Source organism: Poecilia formosa, unplaced genomic scaffold, assembly GCF_000485575.1.
Source record: "Poecilia formosa unplaced genomic scaffold, Poecilia_formosa-5.1.2 Scaffold650, whole genome shotgun sequence".
NCBI classification, from domain to species: domain Eukaryota; kingdom Metazoa; phylum Chordata; class Actinopteri; order Cyprinodontiformes; family Poeciliidae; genus Poecilia; species Poecilia formosa.
This window is the reverse complement of record NW_006800589.1, coordinates 54,625-80,478: the sequence shown is the minus strand read 5'-3', so window position 1 is coordinate 80,478 and position 25,854 is coordinate 54,625. Positions and strand designations below refer to the sequence as shown.

At 38.9% G+C, this 25,854-nt stretch overlaps 1 protein-coding gene across 8 annotated transcripts in view; it reads left to right on the top strand.

Moving 5' to 3' along the window:
* The window catches only part of LOC103130583 (E3 ubiquitin-protein ligase HECW2-like), a 46,853-nt gene that overhangs the window by 6,402 nt on the left and 14,597 nt on the right, over positions 1-25,854 (top strand). For 4 of the 8 annotated variants that reach the window (XM_016666034.1, XM_016666035.1, XM_007542012.2 and 1 more), the window contains 18 exons: positions 2,770-2,877; positions 5,472-5,566; positions 6,522-6,597; positions 8,088-8,257; positions 8,450-8,595; positions 11,656-11,756; positions 11,904-12,736; positions 13,610-13,751; positions 14,735-14,890; positions 17,478-17,579; positions 18,041-18,191; positions 18,457-18,560; positions 19,115-19,239; positions 20,527-20,712; positions 20,805-20,954; positions 22,039-22,141; positions 23,662-23,758; positions 24,325-24,408. In XM_016666034.1, the coding sequence (XP_016521520.1) occupies positions 2,770-2,877; positions 5,472-5,566; positions 6,522-6,597; positions 8,088-8,257; positions 8,450-8,595; positions 11,656-11,756; positions 11,904-12,736; positions 13,610-13,751; positions 14,735-14,890; positions 17,478-17,579; positions 18,041-18,191; positions 18,457-18,560; positions 19,115-19,239; positions 20,527-20,712; positions 20,805-20,954; positions 22,039-22,141; positions 23,662-23,758; positions 24,325-24,408 (2,929 nt within the window). Of the gene's footprint in view, positions 1-2,769; positions 2,878-5,471; positions 5,567-6,521; positions 6,598-8,087; positions 8,258-8,449; positions 8,596-10,250; positions 10,445-10,636; positions 10,783-11,655; positions 11,757-11,903; positions 12,737-13,609; positions 13,752-14,734; positions 14,891-17,477; positions 17,580-18,040; positions 18,192-18,456; positions 18,561-19,114; positions 19,240-20,526; positions 20,713-20,804; positions 20,955-22,038; positions 22,142-23,661; positions 23,759-24,324; positions 24,409-25,854 lie in introns of those variants that run through there. The other 4 variants (XM_007542013.2, XM_007542014.2, XM_016666036.1 and 1 more) reach the window with 4 other exon arrangements.

The following is a 25,854-nucleotide window of genomic DNA, read 5'->3' as shown; positions in this document are numbered from 1 at the left end:
CACAAATTCCTCCTGGTTCCCATCTGCAGAGAAATCTTCTCTAGTTCACCAGTTAGTTGGATCTGCCTGATCCAAACTGATCAGTTGAACTCTGCAAGTTTTATTATGTTTTAAATAACCCAGCATTCTTTACTGTGCTGTGAGCAGTCCGGGTGTGAATTTTTTTGAGGATCTTTTTGTGTGGTTTCACTTCTCCGAAACGGACAGATGTTATGTCTGCCTCGCTCCTCCTGAGCGCCACTCTCCATCTGGGCACAGGAGGGTAATGTCTTCCAGCCCCATTTCTTAAAACGGCAGAGTGAGCTAAGTTTAATTCTTCGCGTGGTGGAGCCGCATCCGCATTGGTTGTGCAGCAGGCTGCGCATGTTGCGGTCTGATTAACTTCTGCATTTTTATTTATTTCCTCAAGATAAGGGTGTCATCTGTTTAGACCAGTGTTTCTCAACTCTTCAACTCTCTGTCAGCTCCTGGTCAGAAAGATGCATTTTGTTCATTGTCCATTAGATGATATTCAGAAAGGATTTTTTTTATTGATTGATTTTAGTTGCGTCTGCGTTGAACTCTTTGCATAAAGTCTATTATGTCTGCCCATGTGCACCAGTCAAGGATGTGAATTATTACCTGTCAAAATGACAGTAAAAAAAGAGTCAAATATGGAAAATATTCCGTTAACAAGACTTCTGACATACACACACATATATTGTTGAGAAAACGAGACATTTCCTACCTGTTGCTCATTGTTAGCAGTTACAAGACAGTTCCACCCAGTGATGTGACTAGCTGTTTTAGCTCAATTACTTTTATATCAAAACGGGTTCTTTACTGTCTGATGTGTTTTGACGTACTGTTCAGAGATGGTCTCTCCTGCACACAAACAGCACCATTCATTACGTGCTTTTTGTACTCCAGAGACCATGCAGGTGTTACCAAGGCCAGGGATGAATTTATCCGCTGTCTAAGCTGTCCTCCCTCCGCACTTTCTCAGGGTAGGAACAATAGATATGTTCATTTCATACAGAATGAAAGCAGGACCGAAGTTTATCAACTATTCATGTTTTTCATCCTTTCAAACTGCCTCAAACTGTTTCCTGGACCACACAGAGCTCTCCTGACCTCTCCTCTGACCCAGTGCATCAAACAGCAGATTTTGATTATAAAAATGAATACATGTTCCACATAATAACTTCAAACTCTTATAAAACAAACATGAACAGTTTCAATACCAAAACATGTTACATTCAATACATTTTTCAGATGAATGTTTGACTTATACACTGTTAAGAATGTGATCTAATATAAAAGACTATGATTAGACTAATTTTAATCAAATCGTGACTATTATATCTAAGAAAATGTTCTACTGATTAAGTTATGTACTGATTAAACCCTGAGTCCAAGTCTAACCCTAAATTGAGGCCTACTCAAAACAATCATGATCAGTCTAATATTTCAACATGTACCAAAGTTAAACATCATTAAAATTAGTATAATTAAACCAATATTTCCAACATATAGAATAATTGGGTAAAACATTCTTTTATAACTTCTCAAAAACAATTTGCCAGAATTTTGAATCATTCCTCTTGACAGAACTGTTAGAAGGTATGTCAGGTTCGTTGCCCTCCTTGCTCATACACGTCTTCAGTTCTTCCCATTGATATTTTCTGGGACTGAAATCGGGACTTTGTCCTGGCCACTCCACTAAGTGTGTGTGTTTCAATGAGGCTAGCACTTCGGCACCCTGCAATTTAACTCCATTTTTCCTTGGAAAGCTGTTCATGCTGGATGGTGTGTTTGTGGTGATGTGGTTTCCTCCAAACATAGCATTTTATCTGAGAGACAAACGCCTCAATTTTAGTCTCATCAGACCAAAGAGCTTTCTTGGACTTGTCCATGGAGGGGCCCACACACATCTTTTGGCAAACTCTATTCTGTTGATTTATGTCAGTCACTTTAAAGGGGATTAATAATTAGCCAGTTACTTATTTTATGTTATTTTTGTTATTGTCATTATTTTGTAGAAATCAGTTTGACTGAAAATTGTTTTGTAAACCATAACTTAAGATAATTCTGCATTTTTAACAGGCATTCAAGATTTGCATAGTAAAAAAAACTATGAAGTGATAAATCCACACAATTGCTCTCCTCTATCAAAACCTTTATCATTGTGATCTAAAATATTAATATGTATGGAAGAAGATAAGTACATGAAAGGGAATGGAGGGCCTAGATTTATATTGCAGGGATAAATGTAATCCCTCTGCTTAGTGCATGACCAGCTAAACGTCCCAGTTAAACGACGTTTAACTAAAGTCCGAAAAGGGGTTTTAATGTTTTTATCTTTTTTAATCTTTTTCAAAATCTCTTTCTCTTTCTCACTGTTTATTCAATGTCACACTGTTTTTATTTTAATTTTGTAAAGTATTTTGAAATGCCTTGCTGCTGAAATGTGCTATACAAATAAAATTTGATTGATTGATTGATAAATGCCAAATATTTATTGCCAAAGTGTAATATTTACGTTTTAACATTTATGGCCCAGCTTTGAAGGTAAACAGATAGACACAGGAGTTTAATCAGGCTTTATGAAACCAAACATAAACGAATGAGCTTTCTTTTTTACTTGATCAGGACAGATGTGGATAGTTTTTTATTAAGTTTAATAGAAATCAGGAGTATGACAGTTTGCTTATTGTAATAAATGTTAGAATCCAGGATTCGTGCACTTAAAATATAACTTTTTAATAAATTACGTTGTGTTTTTTACAGATGAGACATGTGTGGCCAATGTCTGGGAGTCCAAGAACCGTGGAGTAAATGGTACTCAAAAAGGACAGGTTTTGTGGAGACTGGAGCCTGAACCCTACTTCATGGAGGGTAAGTGAGTTTTATCAGGGCCGTTACTCCAGTTTTGCTGTTGACCTGTATGAAAGCTTGCTTGTTAAACTGTTGGATTATGTGAAATCCATTATTGAAAATAATGTGCCATTTTGTCATCCTGTGAAAGGATCAATTCTGGGAAAAAATGATGGAATTACTTCTCTTGGATAATTATCATCTAGTTGTTTTCCTGGGGAAAAAAATTTAAAAAGCCAGTTTTTATAACAGTTTAAAATCTTTGTTGTGCACACAAACATATCAGTTTGACAATTTATTTACAGGACCTCCCTTTAACTAGATCTCTTCAAAGTGTCCAAAACGTATCCATTAGCAACTTTTTAAAATTTATTTAAAATATTCAGAAGAAAATGCAGCTTGAAGCTGAAACACCAACACACAATGCTACTTAAAAATGCTAATGACTGGCATTTGCAAAGCATTCAATCCATCAGCAACATTCATTTTGCTAGCCACTGATTGGGTGTAACCCTCAACAGCAGAGATAGGGTAAATTGTAGCTGTCAGTTTCTGCTACTGCGATTATTAAAACATATTAATATTTGATGTTTGTACTATTAAAACAGGCAGTTGTAGATATTTTTAGTGGGGGACTCAAGTATTTGTGGTTCTCAGCAGTTATGATTCCTAACAAATATCACTGTAAAGTGAATTCTGGTCAAGAAGCAGAGCAATATGCATTTAAATTTAAAAATAGATGAGCAACATTTGAATTAGTCTTTTGCTTGATTTTTTTTTAATTCTTGTATGAAATCAGGGTTTTTTGCTGTTAAGTAAAATAGCTTGATGAGTAAAACTGATTACTACATTTGATTATGCAATTGATCCACAACTGAAAACCTAACATCATCTAATTGCTTTTATCTAAAACAAGTCTTCTTACAGTTGCAGAAATTACAGCTGTTTTTTTTAGTTATTTAGTCTTATTTTGATTTTGTTTAAAACATTAAAGCAGATAAACTGAGTAGCAGTGAAGAACCTTGCCCCCAAATAACCTATTTTATACTGTTCTGATTTTCAGATTTTTTTACACAAAGCAACTTTAACTCACCAAACTGAGACACTGAATCAGGTGAATTTGTTGTCTTCTCCTGCAATCATGAGCTAGCTACTTCACAGATATGCTACCAGTAGTTTTGAAGGAGGATTACCTCAGAGACAGGACTCTGGCAAAAATTAAAACCATGGAATTGTGAAATTTGGAATTAGGAAAATAAATGTACTTAATGGAAACTGGGCAATTAAAAAAAAAAAAAAAAAAAGTTTTTCACGAAAACGTTTTTGTGCTAGGATGAGGTGGTTTTTCGGTCGTGTCAAAATAGATATATTTTGCAAAACTGCAATGGAAACACTTTATTCACACCACATGAGTCATGTGATCAACAACTGGATGTTACTACTGGCAAAAACCACAAAGAAGATGACAGAAAGTAGTAGAAGGATGATGGTGTGTTTTTGGTTTTGTTCTCACACAAGAGCTCTCACAGAATCGCACAGTACATAAAAAGCTGTGTGTCATTTGATCGTTGAATACATCGCTCTTCTGTAAAATTGCCGGCTACAGTTTCCCCAAAACATCGCAGTCGTAGATGCTCCAAAGTATCCGGGGCTTGTTGCTCTTTCACCTGAATAAGATGCTGACATCTCCTCTGACGGATGAATTTTGAATAATTATGGCACCTGTCACTGCCATAATTTTAATGACACATAATGGAAATAAGCTTATTCACCTGTGATTGCAATTTAATTTCTTAATGAAAACACTGGGGAAATTGTGTTTTTTCGACATTAGCAACATTTTGGAAACAATGGAAATGGCCAATATCTCCCATCACATTCATGAAGCTGAACTGGGAAGCTCCTTCAGTGACAGACTGAAGGAGCTTCAGTCTGTCACTCAGCAGGTTGGACACCCCCAAAGGTGGTGGAGAATGACCGAGCTAAGATCCTGTGGGACTTCCAGATCCAGACAGACAAGATGGTAATGGAGAACCAACCGGACATTGTGGTGGTGGATAAAGAACAGAGGAAAGCCGTTGTGGTGGATGTAGCAATACCAAGTGACCACAACATCAGGAAAAAGGAGAAACTGGAGAAATACCAGGGCCTCAGAGAGGAACTGGAGAAGGCCTGGAAGGTGAAGACCACAGTGGTGCCTGTGGTCATCGGGGCCCTCGGGGCAGTCACCCCCAAACTGGAGCAGTGGCTCAAACAGATCCCAGGAACAACATCAGACATCTCAGTCCAGAAATGTGCAGTTCTAGGCACAGCCAAGATACTGGAGGAGAACCCTCAACCTCCCAGGCCTCTGATAGAGGACCCGAGCTCAGAGGACATATGAGAGTGAGTGAGTGAGTGAGACAGAGAGAGAGAGATAAAGAGAGAGAGGTTCAAGGGAAAACCTAGCTTGGTTTGTTTGTTTACCCTTAAGAAATTGTTCAGCCAGTAGGTGGTGCTACATTTCTGATTGAAATGTGAGGTGGGGGGGTGGGGAATTATTGCAGACATGCCCAATTCTGCTCTTTGAATGCTTTTCATGTACAGAAAATTTGGGGGGGAATTTCTCTTTGCAGCTGAGACAAAGATCTGTTTCAAATATTATCATGGAATAAGTGGAGCATTAAGAGCAACAACTCCTTGCATCACTGTGAAGAACCCAGGAGTGCCAGTAAGTGTGTGATTTAATACTTTATCATCCATATCCAAATTGCCTTTGTTTTGTTCCGTTGGTTGTCACTAGTACCACAACTTTTATGGTTAGGGATCAGGAGAGAAGGGGGTAAATTAATTTACAGATTATTTCAAGCAACTGGAATATGTGGTTTTCCCCCTCATAGCTTTGGCAAGGGCAAATGTTTTCAAATTCACAATGATTATGTGTGATAGTATGATTGAGCCACCAAAAATTAGCAACTATAAATTTCTTTTATCTAGTAATCTCTCGTTTTACATTAAAATGGAATTTTCCCTAAGACCTACACTCACATTTTCAGGAAGACCAGCCTTTTCAACCAGCTTCCATCCTCTTAGCAGCAATGAAAACTTATAAAAACACAGTGTGTTGGAAACCCAGGTTTGGTGACTGACTTTTGTCAGGCTTGAGTGACAAAAGATAGAAAAAGACTGATTCTGTTGGCGAATAAAAAAAAACAAAAAACTAAGAACAAGATCTTTATTTATTTTACAATTTTGTTATTGTTTTTTTAACAGCATCTGTTGATTAAACTCAAAGTTACAACCTTGAGATGATTATATGAGTTGTTTCACAGAGAAATTGATCAGAAGCGCCGTAAAGGCAAGACAGGGAAATTCAACAGAGAAAACATGGTCATGACCATAAAGAAGGAAATGCTGGGCTCACTCATGGGCTTTTAAAAATGTGACACTCTGCCTGAGAGCTGAATATAACTGCTGGTGAACAGGTGGATGACATGAGCATGAGTGCACTGTAGCACAGCAGCATGCAGGTGGATCAGATGAGATTGATTGCAGAGGTGAGAGCTGAGGAGAAAAACAGAGCAGGCAGACAGGCCAGAATCATAGCTGATTTTTTTTTGTTTTTGAAGTTGAAGTGAGATTAAACTAAAATCACTTCTCCATGCATTTGTTTGTTTTTGAAATAGGTGAGAAGTGAAGGCCAAGTGGAAGAGCAGTCGGGAAGTGAACATTGTCGAAAACTTGTCAGCTTCACCCTGTCAGGTAAGAGGAGTAACACACACAGCCAAGTAAAAATAATTTGTAAAGCACATTTAAGTAACAAGGCAGTTCAAAGTAATTTACAGCATAAAAACAACACAATAAACTATCATGAAACAAGCGGCAAATATTCCATTTTGTCAAATGCCATCATCAAAATCAAGAATACTCATTATCAAAGATATTGATCAATGTTCCAGTTATTATTAGTCAAATACAGATCTAGACAGCTGGGTTCTTAAAATTGATTTAAAAAATCTCAATGTTTCAGCTGTTTTTTTGGTTTTCTGCAAGTTTGGTCCAGATTTATTGCATAAAAACTGAATGTTGGTTTGTTGTTTAATTCTGGTTCTGGAGCTGCAGCGCAAACTACAAGAAGAAGACCTGAGTGGTCTTGAAGGTTGATACGACAAAAGTTCTTTAATGTATTTTGGTTTTATGCTGTAAAGTGATTTATAAACTAACAACAGTATTTTTGTGTTTTCACACCTGATAGTCCAGAAGACTCGATTCGGGACCAAAGTTGCAAAATTTGTTACATTTTCAACTCGTGCACTTTGTGTTCACACTGCACTATCAAACGATTCAAACTAATTGAAAAACTGTTCCCCTTCCTCGCCGGTGGTAGGGAGGGGAAACTCCTCCGGTCCCAAGCAGGAGGAGTTTAAGTATCTGGGGATCTTGCTCACAAATGAGGGAAAAATGGAGCGGGAGATCGGCAGACGGATTAGCGCCAGCATCTGAAGTGAAGCGAGCGCTCTACTGGTCTGTCGTGGTGAAGAGAGAGCTGAGTCAAAAAGTGAAGCTCTCAATTTACTGGTCAATCTATGTACCAACCCTCATCTGTGGTCATGAGTTGTGGGTCATGACTGAAAGAACGAGGTCCAGGATACAAGCGGCCGAAATGGGTTTTTTCTGTAGTGTGGCTGGGCTTTTTTAGTCAGCATTAGAGTTTGATTGTGCATTCACACCTCCCAAAATGAACAGGACTTTCTAGAGAAAAGAACTAGAGTTCTATTAAAGCGGACTAAACAGGATTGGTGTGAATGCACCCTAAAGTCATGTATTCACTATGTGCTTACGTGATCACATAATGAGTATTGTAGTTCAGGGGTATGAGCGCCAAGTTGGATGATGGACATTGTTCAATAAAGCAACTGGGTGGTTTTTGTGATGATTTAATTCAGTGTTCTGGCTAATTCAGTAATAAGGTGGACACACAACACTGGGCTACAGGGAGCCAGTATAAGGACTTAGGAATGGACGGGATTTGCTTCTGGATCAACTGCAATTGTTTCATTGACTTTTTAGGCAGTAATCAGGTTGACTAAAGTCAAACATATGGACTAGTTTCTTTGAGATCTTTCAAAGAGTTTCTAGAATTTCTTTAATCCTAGAAATGTTCTTCAGGTGATAGAAAGCCAACGTTGTAATGCCTATGCTAGCACTATGGGTATTGACAAGAAAGATGCCTATAACTGCTACTGTTTCAGATATTCAGGCAGTGGGGTTGAAGAAGGGGATGTTTTTTAACCCTGACCCATACTTGAAGATGTCCATCCTGCCTGGGAAGAGGAGCGGCCTCCCCAAATTCACTCATCATGGCCAGGAGAGGCGCTCCACCATTATAGCCAATACCATCAACCCTGTGTGGCATGGGGAGGTAAGCCCCTTTGCTTTGATAAACTCATTCGCCCTGGTCATGCATTTAAGACTTTGGATATCAGCAGATGTCCAATTCTTAAAAAATGTGTGTGTTAGAGTTTTTATGAAACTTTTTATTACCTGTTCTGTCCACCAATTTAACACTAAGAATTATCAAGTATCTAGGTTTTTGTATCTCTGTTTTCTGTAGAAGTACACCTTTGTGGCTCTCATGAGTGATGTGTTGGAGATTGAAGTGAAGGACAAGTTTGCCAAGAGCCGACCAATTATCAAGCGCTTTCTGGGTCATCTGATCATCCCCGTGCAGAGACTTCTTGAGGGGCCAACAACAGTTGAGTGAGTTCACACCCAGACACAAAACTGTGCTGTACAACTGAAATGTCAAAAACAGGGGTTTTCAACCTTGATCCTTAAGGCACACACTGAGTGTTTTACATGTGTCGCTGCTAAAATGACACATCACTTTAGTTATCTTTAGAGATAACAGAAATGTTCTAATCTTTAATTGGATAATAATCTAACTAGGTTTAGATTACTACAGTTCAGCAAAAGCTTGTTAATCGATTGAAATCAGGGGAGCTGAAACAAGGAAACATCTAAAAGATGCAGGGTGGTGTGCCCTGACGATTATGGTTTGAAAACTAAAGAACTGATGGAACCAAAGAACTTTTTCCACAGGGAATACTTCATGTTGGCCTCTCTGTTGCTCTTGTAAAAGTTCTATACATGCATCTCAATATTTATCATTAACTGCATTTCCATTGCAAATATGTCCAGTGTTATGTCAACTTTCCACTAATGTCAAAAAANAGTGTTTTACGTCACTGCATTGTTGGTTTTGATGTGTTTTAATTTTGATTTTTATTTGTTTAATCTTGTGATTGTACAGCACTTTGGTCAGTGGTACTGTTTAAAAGTGCTATATAAATAAACTTGCCTTGCCTTGCCTATTTTGGTTTTATGCTGTAAAGTGATTTATAAACTAACAACAGTATTTTTGTGTTTTCACATCTGATAGTCCAGAAGACTCGATTCGGGACCAGAGTTGCAAAATTTGTTACATTTTCAACTCGTGCAGTTTGCGTTCACACTGCACTATCAAACGATTCAAACTAATTGAAAAATTGTTCCCCTTCCTTGCCGGTGGTAGGGAGGGGAAACTCCTCCGGTCCCAAGCAGGAGGAGTTTAAGTATCTGGGGATCTTGCTCACAAATGAGGGAAAAATGGAGCGGGAGATCGGCAGACGGATTAGCGCCAGCATCTGCAGTGAAGCGAGCGCTCTACTGGTCTGTCATGGTGAAGAGAGAGCTGAGTCAAAAAGTGAAGCTCTCAATTTACTGGTCAATCTATGTTCCAACCCTCATCTGTGGTCATGAGTTGTGGGTCATGACTGAAAGAATGAGGTCCAGGATACAAGCGACCGAAATGGGTTTTCTCTGTAGGGTGGCTGGGCTGTTTTAGTCAGCATTAGAGTTTGATTGTGCATTCACACCTCCCAAAATGAGCAGGACTTTCGAGAGAAAAGAACTAGAGTTCTATTAAAGCGGACTAAACAGGACTGGTGTGAATGCACCCTAAAGTCATGTACTCACTATGTGCTTACGCGATCACATAATGAGTATTGTAGTTCAGGGGTATGAGCGCGAAGTTGGATGATGGACATTGTTCAATAAAGCAACTGGGTGGTTTTTGTGATGATTTAATTCAGTGTTCTGGCTAATTCAGTAATAAGGTGGGCACACAACACTGGGCTACAGGGAGCCAGTATAAGGACTTAGGAATGGAGGGGATTTGCTTCTGGATCAACTGCAATTGTTTCATTGACTTTTTAGGCAGTAATCAGGTTGACTAAAGTCAAACATATGGACTAGTTTCTTTGAGATCTTTCAAAGAGTTTCTAGAATTTCTTTAATCCTAGAAATGTTCTTCAGGTGATATAAAGCCAACGTTGTGATGCCTATGCTAGCACTATTGGTATTGACAAGAAAGATGCCTATAACTGCTACTGTTTCAGATATTCAGGCAGTGGGGTTGAAGAAGGGGATGTTTTTTAACCCTGACCCATACTTGAAGATGTCCATCCTGCCTGGGAAGAGGAGCGGCCTCCCCAAATTCACTCATCATGGCCAGGAGAGGCGCTCCACCATTATAGCCAATACCATCAACCCTGTGTGGCATGGGGAGGTAAGCCCCTTTGCTTTGATAAACTCATTCGCCCTGGTCATGCATTTAAGACTTTGGATATCAGCAGATGTCCAATTCTTGAAAAATGTGTGTGTTAGAGTTTTTCTGAAACTTTTTATTACCTGTTCTGTCCACCAATTTAACACTAAGAATTATCAAGTATCTAGGTTTTTGTATCTCTGTTTTCTGTAGAAGTACACCTTTGTGGCTCTCATGAGTGATGTGTTGGAGATTGAAGTGAAGGACAAGTTTGCCAAGAGCCGACCAATTATCAAGCGCTTTCTGGGTCATCTGATCATCCCCGTGCAGAGACTTCTTGAGGGGCCAACAACAGTTGAGTGAGTTCACACCCAGACACAAAACTGTGCTGTACAACTGAAATGTCAAAAACAGGGGTTTTCAACCTTGATCCTTAAGGCACACACTGAGTGTTTTACATGTGTCGCTGCTAAAATGACACATCACTTTAGTTATCTTTAGAGATAACAGAAATGTTCTAATCTTTAATTGGATAATAATCTAACTAGGTTTAGATTACTACAGTTCAGCAAAAGCTTGTTAATCGATTGAAATCAGGGGAGCTGAAACAAGGAAACATCTAAAAGATGCAGGGTGGTGTGCCCTGACGATTATGGTTTGAAAACTAAAGAACTGATGGAACCAAAGAACTTTTTCCACAGGGAATACTTCATGTTGGCCTCTCTGTTGCTCTTGTAAAAGTTCTATACATGCATCTCAATATTTATCATTAACTGCATTTACATTGCAAATATGTCCAGTGTTGTATCAACTTTCCACTAATGTCAAAAAAATAAATTTCACAATTGTGGTGTTTCCATTAAATAAGAAACACAACTAAATTCACACCTGGATAAGTTTGTTTCAAACAATAAGTTATTAAACAACATACTACTACTACATACTCATTATCCTCCTACAACTCACTTTTGTCCTCTTCTGACCTTATCATATTAATTTATCTACTTTTCAGGAGAAAGTTCAGACAAAATGACTAGAAGTTTTCTAATTGAGGCTTGCAGATATTCATTCCTTCCAGTAGGAGCCAGACTGCATTAATTTCAACTTCTAAACTAGCATAAGACATAATTACTGTACTTTAAAGAGCTTTATTTACCAGTCACACAGATCCAGATAAACAGCTTGTGTGTGTGTGTGTGTGTGTGTGTGTGTGTGTGTGTGTGTGTCTGTAGGAATCACCAGGTCAGCTATAACTTGTGTCGCCGCCTCCCGACAGACAATGTGAGCGGCCAGCTTCAGTTCAGAGTGGACATCACTTCCACCGGACAAGAAGGTGTGTTGCTGGTTTCAATCAGCAGTTGTGAGGCAGTAGAAAAGCCCATATTTTTTCATCCCAGTGAAATATTTATTTAATTTAACATGGTTTGTTGTAAACTCTGTAATGAAGTAATGAAACCCACCCCACACTTCTGCTCTTCAGAAGCCTCCCCAGACGCTGCTGGAGGAAGCCTCCTGGGCAGCGGAGACCCTGGCAGCCCGTCTGATGATGAAGATCTTCCTCAAGCCTCCTCATCATCTCGTGTCACAAGTGGACCTTCTCCCATGGATTCCGACGATGGCCCCTTGTTGGTGAATGGCCTTTGTTGCTATGGCGAGAACATCATGTGGCGTGAGCCCGGACGCGTGGGAGAGAATGATCTGCCCTCTGTGGCTCCGGGGCAACACACCCATCGACAGGTGTCCCTCAATGACTACCTTGACGCTCTTGAGGCCCCCACTGGCCACGGGGACCGACTTTTGGTGCCACCTTTGCCAAAACTGCGCTCCAGCTTTCCAACTGACACACGACTCAACGCCATGCTGCACATTGATTCAGATGAGGATGAGGATTCGGTGGGGCAGCACAGAGACCTATCACAGAACACAAGGGCAGAACAGAGCACGGACTCTGTAAGCAGATCACCTGCACAAAATGAAGATTTAAAGGAAGATGTTGGAGCTGGAGCAGAGGAAGGTTCTTCTTCTGCTGTTCAGCTTCCAGCTGAGCCTCCAAATGCCAGAAATGAAGTAGCAGAGGATGAAGGGGGAAACGAAGCTTGTGCTCTAACCAGAGCATTGGTAGATGGGGCTGAAGGGTCTGCTGGAGCAGCACAGGCGACTGAAGAAATGGCTGTCTTCTCATCCCAAAAGCCTGGAACTGAGGCTGCTGCAGCCGATCTACAGGGAGATTCCGTACCACAATGTTCCTGTCAGGAGCAGAGTAGCAGGATGGGAACCTGTAGCCCTTCCCTGGGTCCTCTCTCACCCATTCAAGTAAGCAAAAGAGAAGTTTTTACTCTACACCAAACTGTTTTAATCTGCAGGGGCTTATATACAGTTCCTAAAGGGCTCTGTGTGGTCGAGCCAAACTGCTGACATTAGTTCTCAGAGTTGCAGTTGTGCGACTAAAATCACAATTTTGTTCTCAGCCTCATGTCACAAGCTCCGTGGTGAACCTTTTGCCCCCCTCTCCATGCGAATCAACTGTGTAATTGGTCTGCATTTTGAAGGTGTGTTTCAGGAATGCACGATATAAACGGTATATGGTTGAAATTATAGAAATTTGGCATATGATAGATATCTGTAGTCTACCGACTAACCGCAGTAATGCTTGTTGATGATGTAACCAGCCGACATCAAAACAGAGAAAGTGGGAAGCAGTGTAGCAGAGAGCGCAAAAGAAGAACTTGTTAAAAAAACAGGTGCAAAAAATGTAAAATATCTGGACCTGGTTAGTGTTTAACCTCCCATGATCTTGGCACGATGCTCAAGAGGAGGCCGGTAGATGTCATTGTCGGATAGCAGGGAAGCACCATGAGGCGGGGTCACAGAATGATGATCTTTCTGAAACCACAGAAAGAAAACTTTGTAATATCACACAGAGCACAAAAATCCTGGGGTTTAAATGACCCTGTGATAAATAATTTATTTTGCAGTTCAGAGAGGGAGGAATTATTTCCTCATGATTGTTGTATTTACTGTACTGTTGTAAACCACACATGACAAAATACCATGATGTTAATGCAGCAGGAGGGGGAGCTGAAAGGTCTGTGCGAAAACAAACATCCACAAATCAGACATCGTGTCGACAGTTGACTTTGGGCCAACCTTGCTGTTCCCTTTAATCCTCTCCTTTTCTGCCACCAGGAGGTTGAAGCAAGAAAAGAACTTGCTCCAAAAGCAGAAGAGGAAGGGGCAGAGTCATCAAGCAGTGAGGCGAATGGGCCAGTTGGAGCATCTGCTCCAAACAGCAGCAGAGATGTCAGAGGAGGAGAGAGTTCTGAAGCTGGTAAGAGGTTTCATAAGATGTTGGAAGATACATTTAAGCACACACAGTTCCTTTTTTTTGTTTCATCAAGACCTTCAGCAGAACCATACATCTGCCAAAGGAGTTGAGAGGACAGCACACTCACACGTATAGTAAAGTACAGACTCACTGGTCCAGGAGTACTTACTGGAAAGAAAAACTGAGTACACCGAGCTGGTAGTAGCAGAAAACACTTTATGTTTAGCACTTTGATAAGAGTTAAACATGGCTAAGCAGATAAACATGGAGCCAGTTGTACTGAATTTCTATAACTTGTAGACAATAAATAATAGATCAGCCTTAAAGTAGCAAATATTTGGCTAGTTTTTCTGCATCATTTTAGAATAAGATATTGCTGATGTTACCAGTGTGCCACCGAATAGGGAAGGATGTTCTAGAGGCAATATAAGTCATGCAGTTTAAGACCAGTGCTACTGAATACCAAGAAAATGTATTTTGGAATTATAATTTAATAACTTCTAAAGAAATATCCCTTTCAATATACTTGCTTTTTAAAAAAGAAAAAAAAAAGACACCATATTGCTATTCTTCAGTGACCTAAACTTAAAAACAAATTTAGTCTGATTTTAATGTCAGAAAGTGAGTGGGAATATATCATGTCCCTTTTTTGTGTATGTAAAAATCTGCTTTTTGTGATAAGTAGTACAGAGAATTGTTCCAAACACTGAACAACAAGGAATTCAACAGAAAATTGAAGGAATCCTTTCTGTTACGCTTCCTTGAAATCTAAAGTAAAGTTTAATTATGTGTAAAAGAATATTGTGAGTAACATGATTTATAAACACCATCATTGAAAATAAAGCATAGAGGGAAATGATCTGTTACCAACAAGTAAATGATATTGGTCATCAATAGGAAAAGGAGCTTATCTGAGCAAGTAGAAAGTAATGCAGCAAAATTGAGCTCTGTTACTCATATAGTTTTGTTGCTTCTGTGTTCGAAAGGAATGAGGGCTGAAGGCGGGAACAAAGAAGGAGGGCAGAAAGGCACAGATGTCTGGAGGAGGCAGTCCATGCAGACATCTGCAGATCAGGCACAGAACCAGGAGAGGTCCGGGGCCAGAGTGACTGACAGGACATTGCTTGAGGATAGAGAGATTGGTGAGATTGTAAAGTAGCCATCAGCGTCTATACCCTTTTTCTCAGCAGTTTTTTATTTTAAAACCAAGTTAGATATTGGTTTGAGATCATCTTCCTGTTAGGACATCCACCTATCCAAGTATCAACCGTGTAGTTATTGACTTGATCTGATGTTGCAGAATATAGTTAGTTTTCCTCCTTTTTTCTTTCATTTATTTTGTGAAATACATCAGCCCGTCAAATTGTTCTTCAGTGTGATTCTGTCACCAGCAGGATTGACAATTGTTATAGTTACAGCGTTCCTAGAGATAGAAGCCTCACCATGATTGGTCCAAACAGTCTTCAGAAGACATTTAGCTTTCAAATTTTAGCTAAAGCTTGAAGGTGTCTTCTCAATCCTGGTCACTGTGGACAGTTATTCAGTTTATGTGCAAGGTTGAGCATTTGTGGCTTTTGGATTGTGCTCATGAACATCATTAACATTTAAATTTCCTTGGTATGGGCCCAGAAATCATCTAATCATCTTTCAAAGAACTTGCTCATATTGTTGTTGTCCATGGGGATGACTGCATGTGCCACATGTCAATTGGCTGTAAGTTGCCTTTAGCATGAATGTTCTGAGCAAACTCCTGCATGGCATCTGTCCATGCCAGCGATGGGGAAATTGGAGAGGAATAGTTAAAGAGCAGAGCCTTATTAAAATCAGAGACAGTGATGTTTCTTACTGCAGAAGGAACAGCTCAGTGATTCTTAAGAATACAGACAAAATGGTTTTTAATTTTCCCCCAATTTTTTTTTCATTATTTCTCAACCTTATGTATGCAAATATGACAAATAATGTTTTGGAAATGTAAAGATGCTAAGGTGCAGGCTCCCAGTTGCAACATTTTTTTAAAAATTACATTTTTAATTGACCTGACCTAGAACGTTGTCATCACCATCTGACAAAAATAAATAAAAAATCATTTTTAATGACCCTATTAGTGATATTTTTACTAATTTTACAGACAAACGCTTCTCAAGAAACAAAAGAAATATTATTTAAAACCAAAAACAACAAAAAGGCCATCTGATGGAGTTGACAGAACTGAAGGTGGTGACCAACTAGTGAATAAAATGGAAAAACTTGATACATGTGAAGTAATGCAATTCATGTAAAATACATTAAAATGAATTAATTGCACATTTAAGTGAGATTTGACAACAATTTCACTGAAAGACTCACAAAAACTCTGATGGAGTTGAAAAAAAGCCAAACTACCTGAATTTATATGATGTTATTCTGAAGGAGGCCATATTGTAGCTCATCAGGTCCATGAAATCTTTACATTATACCAAAATTAAGCTTTTATATCACAAAATGTCATCAAAGTTTTGTAAATTGTCAGTTATGGTGTTGACACATCATGGTTGTGACAAGCAACTTAGGAATAAAACAGAAGAAGAAACCAAAGAATAACTTAAGCTAAACAGAGCTAACTAGCCCTCTGAGCAAAGGAAGAAAAAAGATGACGTCATGGGGTCCTCAGAAGTTCTGGTGCCCCCCAATAATGCCTGATTTTTCTACATTCTTTTTATTTCTGACGGTGTTGACAAAAATTAGGGACAAATTTCAATAGAGTTGGAAAATATATAAAAATGATTTTTAATTCAATTTATTGATACTTTTATAATTGTTTATATGACTACTTATACTTAATTGTCATAATATATAATTTTAGAATTTCTTTAATTGTTTTAAACTATTATAATGTGTTGAGTTCTGCTCCGGGACAAGGGATTTTAAAGACACCAGCCACCTACTACAATGTTTAAAATAAAAAAATATTCAGCAAATACCAGGAAAATATACATTGTTGTGCTCACATGACCCAGGTTAGTTTAATCAGATATTTGAAAAAATAATATTTTGTGTATATTTTATTCAAATTTTGTGCTTTATGCATAGGACCTGTTTTATCTCTATTCTCAAGAATCACTGAGCTAAGCTTATTTGAGCTTGTGCACTAGTAAATGATATAAGCCTACAGAGTCATGAAGCTGTTTTATTTTAGCTTTAGACTCTCCAATTCCTTCATTTGCAATAACTGCTTATCCTTGCAAGGTCGCGCAGGGGACCTTTTGACTACTCCAGGGGTCATCAGGTGAGAGGCAGGGTACACCCTAGACAGGTTGCCATTTCATCAAAGGGAAACCTGGAGAGCAATTTAGAGAATTAACGAATTAACCTCACAGTCATTTTTTCTAATGTGGGAGGAAGCCAGAGTACAAGGAGAGAACTCACATCTGCTAAGATTAGACTAAGATTAGAACCTGTTTTAGGTCAGTTAGTCACCAAATTTATATCCATCTATCTTGACATAAGTCATAAAATTATTTAACATTTTCTCATTATTCTGACATCTAGCAAAAAGAAATAATTGATGTAATTCTAACTGACATCAAACAGGAAAAGTCGGGTATGATTTAATGTCGGTGTCATGACGGTGTGTTTTATGCAATGTATCCAATATATTACTGAACTGTATAGTACCCTTAAAATTGATCAACAGCTAAAATGATATGTCTTAGGTTAGCAATTGATCCAGATGTTGTATTTTTAATGCAGGTGCCACAGCTCAGGTCTACGGTCATCAGTCTGTTCGGTCTCTTCCCTCTGTCCGCCATGACATCAGTCGCTATCAGAGAGTAGATGAGCCTCTGCCTCCTAGTAGGTGTTTGCATATCCTACATGAAATGTACAGGAATACTCAGAACTTGATTTGTCGCTTGTTTTTATTCAAACTAACTTCAGAATAACTTCCTGTTGTTGTAAAGCTTCATTGCAGGTTGACAGGTTGGCTCCATTTCTGACTGAGCAGCAGCTCAGTGTAACAAACTGGCCACTCTCTGGCAGAAGTTATGAACTACAGCAGAAATATTATTACCACATAAATTAGGGTACAATTAACAGAAATAAAATGTAATGTTCCAACAGAAATAAGGGTATAAAAAGTGTTTGTTTGCTCTAAGTTACATTTTCTTAAGTTTTCCTAAAGTTTGACTATGACAGATTCAGGGGCAGACATTTTCCTTTACATTCATTCATTTGTTACATACATTCTGAGTTTTTGTTGCTCATTGTGATTTGTGTTTCAGTCTGAAACCTTTCCCACTATCTTCCTAATCCAGATTGGGAGGCTCGTATTGACAGTCATGGTCGCATCTTTTATGTGGATCATGTGAACAGAACAACAACATGGCAGCGGCCTACTGCTCCTCCGGCCCCACAGACTCTACAGAGGTCCAGCTCCATACAGCAGATGGAACAGCTCAACCGCAGGTCAATACCAATAGTTTCAGTTCCATGAGTGGTAGTCATCATGTTCAGAGTTCCTGTAAAAATAAAAAGGTTAGGAGGTTGTTCTCGTTCTGATTGGAGGATCACCACTCATTGCTGGCACCTAAAATTCTTATTTCATTAGAAGCAAAAACGATGCCAAGTGGGTCATGAAAGTCACATGAGAAAAGGATTTTAATAATACACTAATCTTTCCACCTTTACACAATGTTTAGCTAGTATTTTGTATTGACATTCACATGTGCAGGTATCAGAGTATCCGAAGGACCATAACAAATGATAGCAGACAGGAGGAGCAGCCAGCCAATGAGCTGCTTGGGGATGAGACTGATATGCATCCATCTGTTCCAGGTAGCACCCTAACCATACTCTGCCATTAAAATACACCACTCAGCTTACTACCTTTTGTCATGTTATAACCACAATGTATGTGTTTAATCTGCACAAACTAGAACATATTTGGAAATTGTAAGGAAAATAAACTGCATTCAAAGTTTCAAATATGAATGATGTGTGTTTCTGTACAGTCCATACCTTTCAAGTCTCCTGTTTTGGCTGGGAAACGACCCGTTTTATCCTCCTTTCCTGCCGTGGTCCTCTTTTATTATTTTTCCCATAAATGTCCTGTCTTGTGTGCATCCAAAAACAGTTGCAAGAGGTGGTTCTTCAAGCTTCTGACTGAGGGAAGCTGAATTGAATACTTTTACACCGCCCACTTTCTTAGAGTTTTGTTTGTTAAAAAAAAAAAGATTGAAACCATACATCTTTTTCCCACTTACTGCATGTATTTTACTGTATTTTATGTGTATTCAGTTTGTGGTTGTAACATGACAAAATGTTGAAAAGAGGCTTTTCCTCCCCTTGTCTGCTTTCTTTTTTTCTGACATTGCTCATTTCCCTTTCAGAGCTCCGGAGGGAAAACGGTGCGGCTCAGGCCAGTTCCAGATCTCGCATCTCCTTGCTGCTGCAGTCCCCCACCGCCAAGTTCCTCACCAGTCCTGACTTCTTCACTGTGTTGCATTCCAACCCTGTATGTACACTGCTCAAAAGTACTTTGCAATACAAACCGGTCTAATCAGCCCAGGTATATAACCTGCTAGTAGATCATAAAATGCCTGTAAATATAAGATTGCCTATCTAAGAGAAGGCAGCTGATCACCTCCAAAAAATAGATGACGTGGAAAGAATGTGTTGTGGAAATATTAAAGCAGCACCACGAGACATCAGCACAAAGTTAGTTTGGTCACAGTTATCTTTTCTGAATAGACAATGTTCCTCAGCATATCACCAAATTAGTTACAAAACAGTTGAAGGACAACAAACTTAATGTTTCGAAGAGGCCATCACAAAGTCCTGATCCCAGTCCCAGAGAAGCAGTGAAGAAGTTCACTGCTGCAAGATGGCCACCAGTTCTATCAGGATGAATGAGTCAAAATTCTAGTAAACGTATATGGCAAGATTTTGGAAGGAAATCCAAACCACATGACCAAAGTCAGAAAATTTTAAAGGAGAAGTATTATGTAAAATCTACTTTTTGAGCTGTACATCATGTTATAATGTAACTCCCTCATCAAAAACATACCTGGATTGGTACTTTGATTCTTTCATGCATGTTTGAGAAATCCTTTAATTTACCATGACAACTGTGCAAATGCCTGGGTGGAACTACTGCTGCCTTCAAGACACAGCTCCTCTGAGCTGCAGTGTCCAAGCTTTAGCATCACTCCACCACACAGCTCCTTAAGACTACCAGCAGCAATTAGCAAACACCTGGTGGAACTGCACATCTCCTGAGCTCATTATACAAGCTACTTCTCAGTGTTGAAGTGAAATTATGTTGTGATGACTTCCTGAAGACAGAGTTTCAGAAAGAGCAAGAGTTTTTAAAGAGACAGAGGCCCAATTTCAAGGGGTTAAATTATGACGTCAAATTTATTCTAAGTTATATTTGATATAAATGTAGCATTTTTATAACTGAAGTTAACATATTTAGTTGACTATCCTGTAAAATGGCACTGTGCATGGAAAACACATAATGCTGCTCCTTTAAAGGGAGTAAATAAAATTTTCATTTTGTATTTTCCAAGTAAAAAATAATTTTCCTAATTGACCTAAAGCAGAAAATGTTTAGTCAGATTTAATATCAAATGTACAACATTTTTATAAACTAAACTGTATATAAATGTATAGGGTGACTGTAAATCCCATGCACTTCCACAGTAACAGTGTTTTATACTTTACCAAACAATAATTTCACTGATAACTGTACATTGATTGCTAATTTCTCTGATTGTTCTTCTTCTTCCTGTGAACTCAGAGTGCCTATCGCATGTTTACCACCAACACATGTCTGAAGCATATGATCAGTAAGGTTCGTAGAGATGCACACCACTTTGAGCGCTACCAGCACAACCGTGACTTGGTGGCTTTTCTCAACATGTTTGCGAATAAACAACTTGAGCTGCCCAGAGGCTGGGAGATGAAGCATGACCACAGCGGCAAGGTCTGGCTGAGAAACAAATAGTCACTTTGTCTTAACAGTTACAGATTGCAATCTCAACAACTTTAAGTTTATGACATTTTGTTCATATGTAGCCTTTCTTTGTGGATCATAACTGCCGTGCTACCACCTTCATTGATCCTCGGCTGCCTGTACAGAGCTCTCGTCCAAGTCTTCTATCTCACCGCCAACATCTTACCCGACAACGTAGTCACAGTGCTGGGGAGGTCAGTCCAAGGCAACTGGTAAGACTGAAGAAATTTCAACTTTTAACTGTTCTTTGACATCGGATAACAAGAGCTTATGGGGATTTAGAGCTGATTATGCAACTGACACATACTAGCAAAACAACTGAAGACGATTGACTGCATGTTCATCAAATCTGTATCAATCAAACTAGCCAAATATAGTTTCACACAATTCATAGCCAGGATGTGTTTGCAGAAACTCGTTCACAAGAAATGGATATCCTCCAATGACTAATAAAGTGCAAAACCAAGCTTCCCACCTAGGTTTACTCTCTAGGTTTAAGACTACAGTTCGCTACATGGGCCTTTTAAAGGCCTGTCATTTTTCCATGCTACATAGAGGTTGCTTAAAGGGTTGCAGAATTATGAGAAATTCAAACAAAATTGAAACAGGAAAAAAGGTAATTATTTTTTACCTTCTTTACAGTAGAGTAACAAATTTTACAAAGTGATGCAGAAATATAGTCACTAACTGCATTTTCATTGACCATGTAATTGTGCAATTTGGTATTTTGGAAATCAATTTGCTCACACCAATTACAGAAAAACTCAATTGTCAATAAAAAGTTCTGGCGGTAGGATGAGGTGGTTTTTTTGGCCACAATGAAATTGATTTATCTTGACAAACTGGAATGGAAACTTTGTTTGCGTCATATGATCAACAACTGGATGTTACACTGGTACAAACCACAAAGAAGACCACAGGAGTTGGAAGACCAAGACACAGCATGTCTTTTAATGACTTGTTGCGTGCACAAACCTTTAATTGTTTTTCTTATTTAATGGAATCTTTGTAATTGTGAAAAAAAAAATTCTACATTAGAGGAAAATTAACAAAGTTTTACGTACATTTCTAATGGAAGCACAGTTTAATACTTCCCTCATTAAGGAATGAAGAACAGTGTTTAAGAGCAACAATCTTTATAAAACAGTATGGGAAAATAGACAGGCACCCTAGTGTTAACAGATGTGGTTGATGGGCAAAATTGCCTGAATATTTACTTGTTATATCATGTTGTGGAGTCAGATTAATATTTTGTCTGTATATCATTGTTTTTTGTATGTCCTCCTGTCATTACAGGTGGGTGAAGAAACGCACCACCCTGGTCCTCCAGTCTTGCCACGACCCTCTAGTACCTTCACCTCAGCTAGCAGGGGGCAGTGCCAAGAGGTTGTACCTGTGGGTCAGTATAATACAGACAGACAAGCACACATTCACTCACAGTTAAAATTCAGGCATTGTGAAAAATTCTTACCAAAAATCTTTCATAAGCTTGTTCTCTTTGAAGTAGGTTCTTTTCTGTCAGTCTTTCCAGTTTAAGACACTCTTAGGGTCACTAAAATCCCTCCTCACTACCCTTAATGTTTTTTTTTCATATTAGAAACTCTCTTAAAGCCTAAAATGTTTGTGAATAACTTTAAGCTTAGAGTTTAAATTCTAAGAAAAATCTTAAAATTCCAGAAATTCTATAAATTATGTCACTACTCATAGTGATGTCATTTTACAAAAAAGAAAAATGTTTGCCCATTCACACTGGAGAACACATACAGGTCACATATATTTGGAAGTGTGAACGGCCATGGCAAAACAATCAGATTTGACAACAAGAAAAAAAAAATTGGAATTGTCACTTCAGGCTGCAGTGTGAATGCAACCTTAATCTGACTCAACAACATGAATTAACAACTGAATATTCGGTCCATTTTACTCATCAGCTACTTTATCTTTGGATTCTTTGAGAATATGGGCCTAGCTTTCAATTATATTTAATGATCATGTGAGGGACCTGACTTAAACACAGATAAAAGGTGTTCAAAATGGCAAAAAAAAAGAAATAATTTTAATAATTCCAAAAATGGTTAAAAAAAACATTAGGTTTCAGCCAAAAATGAGTCAAATGAGAAATGACAGATTTTGGCCTAACTTAACTGAGATCAACTAAACACTAACTGAACAAACAAAACTGACCTCCAAACAAAGAACAAAAGGCTGCTTTAATAGGGGTGGAGTAACTTAAACCCATCACACGAGGGAGGCGCAACATAACAAAGGAACAAACAAATACAAAATTACCTAAAACATCCTATGAAACAAATAAAGCAAAACTAACTTTAACTTGGCACAAACAATAATAATAAGTGAATATTTAATTGACAAAATAAAACAATTAAAATAAACTTTAAACAACAAAGTCCCCCATAGTCTTTTAGAAAAACAGTTGGTATGTACCAGGCTTCCTCCTCCAGCTCATATGTGTTGGCAGGACCTCAAACAAAAGAACAAGCATGAGTAGAACCATTCAGACAAATATTAACTAAAGTGTGCACCCATTAGAAAATATTTCTAAATAAAATGACTAACTTAAACATAATGTAAGTTATTACTAATAAAGTAAATTAAGAAAATAAATCCTATCTGTTGGTGGTAGGAGCATCCACCACCGATTCCACATCCACTTAAAAACATCCAAATAATTTCTGTCGGTTTTAAGATGGAACTTTTAACCCACAAAGGTAATTTCTTTCATCCACAGAAATCAATACCTACTTTAATATTAATTAAAACATAATATTATCTTCAGAAACAGTTAGTCCATAATTCACAATGCGACATGTCCGGTACCACATTTTTAACTTTTTGATCTTTGTAGCTTTATTTAATGAAACAAATAAAACTGACCCGCTTGTTTCTTGTCTCATATAGCTTACAATGATAAGATTGTGGCTTTTCTTCGACAACCAAACATCTTTGAGATTTTGCAGGAGAGACAGCCGGACTTCAGCCGAAACCATGTACTCAGGTACACCAACATGGCTTCTTTCATTGTTACAATGTTTTACGTTATGTATTTCTCAGTTTGTTTACTTTTTAAATTCAGTGTAATATGTCAGAATGTGAGCGCATGGCAGCCTGTCTTCTGTCACCCTGCTCCAGAAGAGCCCTGGCAACAATGTAGCTTGTCACCTTTGGGGTGTGTGTGAATGTAGTGCTAAAGTGCTCTGGAGTTCTCTGGACTAGAGAAAGCATTTGTGTCTATTTGTGTCCTGGCTGATCTCTTGAATATTTTCATGCTTCAATATTTTCATGTTCTTCAAAATGTTTGAGATGTTATCTCAGGTTTGCAAGCTTCTTTCATTTTCTTCCAAATTATTTAGTTGAAATGTACAAACTAGTTGACTTTTCACAGTTTGTGCTCTAACTGTATTAGTAAAATATCAAGACATATTAGAGATAACTCAAAATAAACTACTTTTAATTTAGAAATTCATATCATTCTTTCAATTAAAAAAAATATATTAAAAAAATGACAAAATGTAAATAAAGAAGGAGAAATCCTTGTTGATGGAATGTTTGATGTGGTATCAGGGAGAAGGTCCAGCTGATCCGCACAGATGGCGTTTCAGGACTGACCCGACTGTCAGGAGATGCGGACCTTGTCATCCTGCTGAGGTGAGACATCCCTGCTGTTTTACCCCCCATTGTCTGCCTGTGTGTTTCCATCCCACCCTAACAGCCATTCTCCAAATGGCCCACAGTGATCCAGATGTGGTCACCAAATATGATCCTACACACCACATATTGCTTATCAGGTGTTGATAGAACTCTTTGCTTCATGTAGCATCATTTTTTTCAGTCCTTCTGGGCAACCCTAATCCAGTAATGGCTTGAATTGATAGCGGGAGTGTATGGGCTGGCGAGTTGCCTCAACACAGGCATAATGAGGAGCCAGACTAATATCAGAATCAGAATTATTTTATTGTCATTGTCAGAAAGACAATGAAATTGTAGTACCAGTACAACCATCCTTTACACAACAACACGAGGGGGAGGGGGGGGACTGTTGGCTGAGGCCTTGGAGCCCGACAGGCACCGCCTTGCAGAGGAAATGGGAAAAATAAGAAAAACATCAGGTAAGGACAGGAAAAAAAACAGCATGTCTCACTTTGCTCTTTGCAGGGCAGAGTTTGAGATGAAGGAAAAAACCTCGGCACCTAAGCACATATAGACACATATAGACAAAACAAGCCTGGTACAAGGAGGAGGTGTGACGTGCAAAGGGGTCTCATGTGAGTTATGTGTGTGTCAGACCATGAACCCTAACTGAAGAACGCAATTGTGAGTATGATGTCAGAGTTCACCACCATCTTATCAGTTCAGGGCCCACAGATGTTCTCACGGAGGGGTGGGGGGAGCAGAACAGAGCCTTTCTTAGACATAACAACCAGGGGAGGATAGCCGGCCAGCCAAGGCCACCCCGGGGAGCCAGATTCCGATAGCAATAATTTGTAAAGTCTCACTGGTGCTTCTCAATGGCAAAGCCAAACATCCGAATTTAGGGTCTCCCGTCTGATCCGTGCGAACAACATTCTCCAAGGTCACACCATATCCATTCTGAGTCCGAGATCCGCTGCCCGTCCACGGTCCTTTTCCAGGATCGCATCCAGTCTGCGGCTCGGCTTCCGTATCATCTCAGTCTGAGTGTTGATCGCTCTGCAGATCCCATCATCCGTACCCAGCAGCCTCAAAGTTGCCAAAATGGCTGCCGGCAACTTCTGAAATTTCTGATAAGCCAGGTAGCCACCAACTCCAATAAGCAGAAAACTTATCATAAATCCAATCATGTACACATCTTCAACATCCTCGACTGACAGCGTCGTCAGACACACGGTCTTCTACTTCCATGTAGAATCCATTGTGTATCCAGCGAAGAATGTCCCCTCAGGACACAACGGTTCCCTTTACCCATTTTCCCAGTGGGAAAAATTTTATCAATTGGGTTGAGAGACCAGCTGACCAGATCCATAATTTGCAACTTCGGAAGTTATTCAAAGAAAGACTCTAAAAACACATGACACAGACACTGAACAGCTAAGATAGGGAGGCAGGGAGACAGAG